Raw genomic sequence first — 9,019 nt, forward strand, 5'->3', positions numbered from 1 at the left:
CTGCCAGAAATACATCAAGGACTGAGATTAATGACTCTTTGGCGTTGCAGCCTGGGCTTTTTTTTTTTATCTCCGCTCATTAGCTGGAACAATTCCAGCATTAAATGTTTTAGAGTAAACCAGTTTTTGCCTGAATTTGTGTTAACGAATGATACTTTTGCCATGATCAGTGTTTGAAAAGTGTGTGTGGCAGCCCACCCAGATGGAACAGATAATATCATCAGGGCTAGCTAGCTGAACACACACTTTTGGCACACAATGAAAAAAAGGTTAACTGTCACTGTCCTAGACATCTAGGAGTAGAAAGGGGGCAAGCTCAGATAGAAACATAGAAGATTGACAGAAGAAAAAGACCTCATGGTCCATCTAGTCTGCCCTTATATTATTTCTGTACTTTATCTAGGATGGATAATGGTTATCCCAGACATGTTTACATTCAGTTCCTGTGGATTTATCAACCACATCTGCTGGAAGTTTGTTCCAAGCATCTACTACTCTTTCAGTAAAATAGTATTTTCTCAGGTTGCTTCTGATCTTTCCCCCAACTAACCTCAGATTGCGTCCCCTTGTTCTTGTGTTCACTTTCCTATTAAAAAACACTTCCTCCTCCACCTTATTTAACCCTTTCACATATTTAAATGTTTCGATCATGTCCCCCCTTTTCCTTCTGACCTCCAGACTATACAGATTGAGTTCATGAAGTCTTTCCTGATAAGTTTGATCCTTAAGACCTTCCACCATTTTTGTAGCCCGTCTGTGGACCCATTCAATTTTGTCAATATCTTGTTGTAGGTGAGGTCTCCAGAACTGAACACAGTATTCCAAATGTGGTCTCACCAGCATTCTATAGTGGGATCACGATCTCTCTCTTCCTGCTTGTTATACCTCTAGCTATGCAGCCAAGCATCCTACTTGCTTTTCCTACCACCTGGACCGCCCTGTTCACTCATTTGAGACTGTCAGAAATCACTACCCCTAAATCCGTCTCCTCTGAAGTTTGCTCACACAGAACTGCCAATGCAATACTCAGATTGAGGATTCCTTTTCCCCAAGTGCATTACTTTACATTTAGAAACATTAAACTGCAGTTTCCATTGCTTTGACTGCTTATCTAGTAAGCTAAATCATTTGCCATATTACAGACGCCTCCAGGAATATCAACCCTATTGAACCCTATTAGAGTCATCGGCAAATAGGCAAAGCTTCCCTACCAAACAGATAAATGTTCTGCTCGTGCTTTTTTTGTAGAAGCTTCGAAGGGGATTGTTGAACAATGTGCCCTGGCCCACCAAATGCTAACTGTCAAAAGTTTTGTTGATCACCAGGAAGCCTCTGCCCCATGCAATCTAATGCACGATTTCCAGTGTTCTGAGATTCTTCAGGTGTTGTTTTTCTATCCGGCGTTTATTATACTTTGTAACGAATGCCCTGTTTGTCTTATATCCTCCACTCCTTCGGGCATTTTTTTACGCTCATTCATAAATCTTCCGCAGAGACGCCATCTTTTTTCCAGCACCGCTGGCACAATTATTCCTGACAAAATGCCATCACGTCCACCTCAGCCGGCATATGGATCTGTGTCCCTACACTCTGGGCTGTGATTAACGGTTCGGGAACCTCATTAGCCATTATTTACGGGTGCTTAACGAGGGTAGCAGACTTCCTGCTGCTTGTATCTATTTCATGTGCCTTCCGTGCGTATTCATTTCTCCCAGGTTCAAAGGCACAACATTGTGTTAACTGGTTTGGGGACCGGAATCTAGGCAGCTAGGGTGTTCAGGGTGAATATTTCTTCCTTCCTTCCTTCCTTCCTTCCTTCCTTCCTTCTTTCTTTCGTTCTTTCCTTCCTTCCTTCCGTCCTTCCTGTTGTGATTCCGTCTGAGGCCCCTCAGGAACGGCTGATCTTCTGTCGGTTTCCTGCTCAGAGGGGGAGGATGAGGAACAGGAGGTGCAGGCAGACGAGGAGGAGGAATCCCAGGCTGAGGAAGAGGGGGAACAGCCAGAGGCCCCCGAGAGGGAGCTCTCCCCAGCAAGCAGCCTGGATTCCTTAGAGGAAAATGCACAAGCAATAATCGATCTGCGACAGAGAAGAGCAACACAAAGAAGGGACCAATGGCTAGGTACTTTCAGCACTAAAGAGGCAACAGCTGGGTTTGGGTGTGGTGCTCTCTGGAAAGCGAAAAGCAGACCCACCCTTCCTGGCTTGTGGAGTATTATCTTTGGGAGTCCTGGACTCGGCTGTGATCTTTGGCGTCTTGGAATTCTGGTTTGTGACTTTGAATACCGAAACCTTGGGGGGGAAAGGTGGGGGTCTTATGCTCTACAGTGGTGGGTGTGCCAGCAAGAAGTCTGCTGTATTGTCTGGCCGTCAGGACGCTGCTGTGAAGTCTCATAGCCTGCCTGTGGGAAGAACAGGTTTTTCTCTGTGTTTATTTTTCAAGCTATAAAGTACTTTTGCTTTTACCAGCGGGTCTGGCTGCTTTTTCCAGTTGGTGTTGAGGTCTGGGGAACCCAACAGAACAGTTCCTTCCGTCTTTCTTTCTTTCTTTCTTCCCCCCCCCCCCCCTCTCTCTCTCTGACTCTCTCTTTCTGTCTTTCTTTCTCCTTCCTTCTTTCTTTCTTTCTTCCCCCCCTCTCTCTGACTCTCTCTTTCCTTCCTTCCTTCCTTCCTTCCTTCCTTCCTTCTTTCTTTCTTTCTTATTAGTTATGTAGAGTTCTATTCCGCCCTTCTCGAGGCGACTCGGGCGGCATACAACATTACAAATGCAACAGTATATGTAAAGAATCTAATTAATTTAAAAGGAATCATACAAATTACTAAAAAATTCTAGAAAACACCCATGTACAGTCATATACATTCATCCGATTCAAGCATTCATAATATCGGCCAGAGACAATCTCATCACTCACGGCCCCCATGCCTGCTGGCAGAGGGTTATTTTTATTATTTATTTTTATGTTTCTTTGTTTGTCAAACATATGTAGGAAAGTAGTTTTTATAAACATAACGTAAGTAAAAAGTAATGATAAAAAAGGACAAGAGGACAGTAGGGCAGGGACGGTAGGCACAATTGTGTGCTTGTGCACACCCCTTACAGACCTCTTAGAAAAGGGGAGAGGTCAACCATAGGCAATCTAAGGTTAAAGTTATTGGGGCTTGGGGAAGAAAACCCTTATTCGAATAAGAAGTTTTCTCATTCGGCTTTGCTCTCAATGGCTCTTAAATTTTCCTAGGCAGAACTGCGAGAACTCCATTCCGGAAATGGATGGTTACCATTTATCAGAGTCTATAGCAATGATAACGAACCTATGGCACGCGAGGCCTTGCCCTATTTCAGCTCCAGCGCACGTGCTGGCCAGCTGATATTTGGCCTTGGGGAAGGCCATTTCACCCTCTGGAGGCTTCAGGGAAGCCCTGAAGCCCTGGAGGGTGAAAAACAGCACAATGGGCTAACCGGAAGTCCATTTTTCTGAATTTACGGTTTGCCCATTTGGCCGTTTTTTCACCGTCTCAGGCTTCAATGACACCCATGTACATGCATAGGGTTGGAGGGGGGGGTTATGCACATGTGCAGTGGGCAGCACAGGAAGATGTGCTTGCGTGGGGGGAGGGAATGGGTGTGGTCATGTGTGCGCATACTAAGACACACACACACCCTTTTGGCACGCAAACCAAAAAAGGTTCACCATCACCGGTTATAGAGATTCTCCAGATTCGTCCAGGTCATGGTTGCCCCAAAGATGCTTTTCCAGGAGGCAACTGGACTTTCTGTTTTTTCAGCATTAGCATTTAGATTTATATACCGCTTCTCTGATTAGCACAGGACATAGAATAATAGCATTGGGAGGGACCTCAGAGGACTTGTACTCCAACCTCCAGTCCCCTAGTCCTCTATGCAAATGGAACAGGGATGGGGGGCAAAGCAGTGGGGTAGCGAAAGTGGAGCTCCACCCCAGAGCACCCAATTTGAACTGAAAGATGTTGAAAGAAAATGCAGGACGTCCTGCATAAGCCATGCCCACAGTGTAGTAGTAAAAAAATTGGTAGCCCTTCATGGAATGGAATGGAATGGAATAGAATAGAATAGAATAGAAAATATGGAATGGAATGGAATAAATAGAATAGGGTAGAGTAGAGTAGAAAATATAGAATAGAATAGAATATAGAAAAAATGGAATGGAATTGAATTGAATTGAATAAGAAATCTTAGAAACATAGAAACATAGAAGACTGACGGCAGAAAAAGACCTCATGGTCCATCTAGTCGACCCTTATACTATTTTCTGTATTTTATCTTAGGATGGATCTATGTTTATCCCAGGCATGTTTAAATTCAGTTACTGTGGATTTATCTACCACGTCTGCTGGAAGTTTGTTCCAAGGATCTACTACTCTTTCAGTAAAATAATATTTTCTCATGTTGCTTTTGATCTTTCCCCCAACTAACTTCAGATTGTGTCCCCTTGTTCTTGTGTTCACTTTCCTATTAAAAACACTTCCCTCCTGGACCTTATTTAACCCTTTGACATATTTAAATGTTTGGATCATGTCCCCCCTTTTCCTTCTGTCCTCCAGACTATACAGATTGAGTTCATTAAGTCTTTCCTGATACGTTTTATGCTTAAGACCTTCCCACCATTCTTGTAGCCCGTCTTTGGACCCGTTCAATTTTGTCAATATCTTTTTGTAGGTGAGGTCTCCAGAACTGAACACAGTTTATTGGCCATGTGTGATTGGACACACAAGGAATTTGTCTTGCTGCACATACTCTCAATGTACATAAAACAAAATATACATTTGTCAAGAACACTTAATGATAGTCCGGGTACAAATTAGGGTTTGGGGACTGGAGGCTAACACATAAAAAGAATGGTTGCTGGAATTGGGTCTGGCCACACTCAACCAGAGCCCCCCCCCCTCCCCGAGTTCAACCACAGCCCTGATGCGGCCCTCAATGAAATTGAGTTTGACATCCCTGTACTAGTACTTAGATTTATATATCGCTTCACAGTACTTTTACAGCCCTCTCTAAGCGGTTTACAGAGTCAGCCTATTGCCCCCAACAATCCGGATCGTCATTTTACTGACTTCAGAGAGATGGGAGGCTGAGTCAACCTTGAGCCAGTCAGGATCAAACTCCTGGCAGTGAGCACTTAGTCTGCAATACCGCACACTAATCACTGCTCCACCACACCTCCTGGTGGTATGGAATGGTATGGGATTTCTTGCTTTAGCAGGCGGTTAGATTAGAAGACCTTAAAGAACATAAGAAGAGCCATGCTGAATCAGGCCAAAGCCCATCAAGTCCAGCATTCTGTGTCACACAGTGGCCCACCAACTGTCCATCGGAATGTTGACCTTGACCCCTAACAAATGGAACCCAAGAGAACCCTGCCTGCCTCAACCAAAATAGAGATCCCTTCCATCTCTGCTATTCTCTTATTCTTTCTGAATTTAGATGACTTTATGAATCTTTATGATTATGAATCTTTATGTCGCCAGGCATGGGACAATTAGATCAAGCCCCTTCCCCTGTCTATGAAATGTAATGTGTGGTTGTGAATAAGTTGGTTGATTAATTTTAATATACGTGGGATTTTTAGTAGTAATTTTAATTCTTAGATTTTTTGTTGTGCTGTTTTTTGTATTCTGTGAGCCACCCCGAGTATTCAGAGAAGGGCGGCATACAAATCTAAATAATAATAATAATAATAATAATAATAATAATAATAATAATAATAATAATAATAATAATAATAATAATTGCGGCCGTATCTGGACCAGGAGGCTCTCCACAGTCATGCATTGCAGTAGTTATATTGGGGTTCCTTGTTTTTAGATTTTTTAAATGTACAATTGCTATTTTAGATTTTAAATTATTAGATTTGTCAATACATATTGTTCTTTATCACTGTTGTGAGCCGCCCCGAGTCTGCAGAGAGGGGCGGCATACCAATCTAATAAATAATAATAATAATAATAATAATAATAATAATAATAATAATAATAATAGTCGAGGCGAGAGGTCATAAGGGCTTATCATCTCTTGCCTCGACTACTGCAATGCGCTCTACATGGGGCGACCCTTGAAAAGTGTTTAGAAACTACAACTGGTACAAAATGCAGCCACGCGATCTATTATGGGTGTGCCCTGGTACACCCATATAACACCAATGCTCCGCAAACTAATAATAATAATAATAATAATAATTTATTAGATTTGTATGCCGCCCCTCTCCGAAGACTCGGAGCGGCTCACAACACGATAAAAACAGTATTATACAGGCACAAATCTAATATTTAAAAAAAATTAAAAACCCTATCATAATTAAAAACCAAACAGCACATACGTACCAAACATAAATTATAATAAACCTGGGGGAAAGGTGTCTCAAATCCCCCATGCCTGGCGGTATAGGTGGGTCTTAAGTAGTTTACGGAAGACAAGGAGGGTGGGAGCAATTCTAATCTCCGGGGGGAGTTGATTCCAGAGGGCCGGGGCTGCCACAGAGAAGGCTCTTCCCCTGGGGCCCGCCAGACGACATTGTTTAGTCGACAGGACCTGGAGAAGGCCAACTCTGTGGGACCTTATCTGCAGCTGGGAATCGTGCGGTAGCAGGCGGTTCCGGAGGTATTCTGATCCAATGCCATGTAGGGCTTTAAAGGTCATGACCAACACTTTGAATTGTGACCGGAAACTGATCGGCAGCCAATGCAGGCCACAGAGTGTTGTAGATACGTGGGCGAATCTGGGAAGACCCACGATGGCTCTCGCAGCTGCGTTCTGCACGATCTGGAGTTTCCGAACACTTTTCAAAGGTAGCCCCATGTAGAAAGAGTTGCAGTAACTGCAATTCAAGGTGTTGGTTATTACCTATAAAACCCTATATGGCTCAGGACCAGACTATCTTCGGGACCGCCTTCTGCCACACACCTCCCAGTGACCGATAAGAGCTCACAGAGTCTGCCTTCTCCAGGTCCCGTCAGCCAAACAATGTCAACTGGTGGGCCCATGGGGAAGGGCCTTCTCTGTGGGGGCTCTGACCCAATGGAACCAACTGCCTCCGGAGATTCACACCCTTCCCACCTTACCAGTTCTTCCGGCAGGCCTGAGTGAATGGAACCTAGACTGGCTAGTGAGAGTGAGTGTATGTATGTTTGGGTGGGGTTGTTATTATTATTATTATTATTATTATTATTATTATTATTATTATTAATAATAATAATAATAATAATAATAATAATGTATTAGATTTGTATGCCGCCCCTCTCCAAAGACTCGGGACGGCTCACAACAATAATAAAACAGCGTGACAATGTAAACAAATGTAATATTAAAAAACATCTAAAAACCCCTCATTTAAAAACCATGCAACACACACATTCCATACATAAAACTATAAAAAGCCTGGGGGAGATATCTCAATTCCCCCATGCCTGGTGATATAGGTGGGTCTTAAGTAGTTTGCGAAAGACAAGGAGGGTGGGGTCAGTTCTGATCTCTGGGGGGAGTTGATTCCAGAGGGCCAGGGCCGCCACAGAGAAGGCTGGGGCTCACCAAATGACATTGTTTAGTTGACGGGACCCGGAGAAGGCCAACTCTGTGGGACCTAATCGGCCGCTGGGATTCGTGCAGCAGAAGATGGTCCCGGGAGTATTTTAATGTTTTAATGCTGTTTTATTCATTGTTCTTATTTATTGGAAGATGCCCAGAGTCGTTCGGAAGTGGAATGAATAAATGAATGTTTTCCAGTTGTGATTTACAATGGTGGTAATTATTCTCCTTTCTTTCTGTTTGTTTTGGAATCCAGGAGCCGATCAGTGAGCAGAATTTTGATGCCTACGTGAACACTCTTACCGACATGTATACCAATCAAGAATGCTACCAGAATCCTGACAACAAGGATCTGCTGGAAAGTATCAAACAGGCCATTAAAGGAATTCAGGTCTAATAGGTAGGAACAAGGAAAAGAAAGAAGGAAAAGAATGTGAGAGAGAGAGAGAAAGAAAGAAGTTAGGATATTGGGAAGACTTTAGAAGACCTTCACTCAGGTTTATTTGTTGAATGAATGAATCAAAGGACCAAAACTTAACCAAGAGGCCATTCACAAAAGAAGAAACGAACTCATATTTTTTTTCCCCCGTTTTGTTTTTGTTGACTTGACCGCATCACTTTGGCAAACAGCGGGAACTCTGTTTTATGTTTGGTGGTAGATTCAAAGCTGGGGTGCAGAAGTAGGTAGAGATGTTGGATATTCACGTGCTGCTCAATTCCTACACTTCGTGATGGAGTTATTCCGATATTTAGATCATTCAAGGATTTTTACTCTACGTCCATCCCAGGAGTTTCCACAACCGTGTGTTGCTTTTGGTCACGTCGCAAGATAATCCGTCCATTCTACGTCATCCGTTGTTCAAGAGAAGCTGGAACTGCGGTGCCTCCATCGAAATCTGGGCTTGGATTGTCCCCAAAGTGCTTTTTTTTTCAAGAGGCAACTGGACTTCCTTGTTTTTCTTCGAAGACGTTTTGCTTTTTATCTAAGAAGCTCGGATTTTTTAAAAAAAAAATTATTTTATTTTATACAAACATTTTATCTTTCATTAATCTATGTGTTGTCTAAGTACAGGTTTTAATAATAATAATAATAATAATAATAATAATAATAATAATAATAACAACAACAACAACAACCACAACAACAACGAGTTGGAAAGGACCTTGGAGGTCTTCTAGTCCAACCCCCTGCTTAGGCAGGAAACCCTACACCACTTCAGACAAATGGTTATCCAACATCTTCTTAAAAATTTCCAGTGTTGGAGTATTCACAACTTCTGGAGGCAAGCTGTTCCACTGATTAATTGTCAGGATTAATTCCTCCTTAATTCTAAGTTACTTTTTTCTTTGATTAGTTTCCACCCATTGCTTTTTGTTCTACCCTCTGGTGCTTTGGAGAATAGGTTGACTCCCTCTTCTTTGTGACAATCCGTGAGATATTGGAACATTGCTATCATGTCTCC

At 42.7% G+C, this 9,019-nt stretch overlaps 1 protein-coding gene across 1 annotated transcript in view; it reads left to right on the forward strand.

The window, feature by feature from the left end:
* The window catches only part of MYT1 (myelin transcription factor 1), a 128,615-nt gene extending 120,662 nt beyond the window's left edge, over nucleotides 1-7,953 (forward strand). The window contains 2 exon segments of the mRNA XM_070744282.1: nucleotides 7,109-7,143; nucleotides 7,813-7,953. Of these exon segments, the coding sequence (XP_070600383.1) occupies nucleotides 7,109-7,143; nucleotides 7,813-7,953 (176 nt within the window).
* The last annotated feature ends 1,066 nt before the right edge of the window (nucleotides 7,954-9,019 follow it).

The sequence above is a fragment of the Erythrolamprus reginae genome, chromosome 3 (assembly GCF_031021105.1).
Source record: "Erythrolamprus reginae isolate rEryReg1 chromosome 3, rEryReg1.hap1, whole genome shotgun sequence".
Lineage (NCBI taxonomy): Eukaryota > Metazoa > Chordata > Lepidosauria > Squamata > Dipsadidae > Erythrolamprus > Erythrolamprus reginae.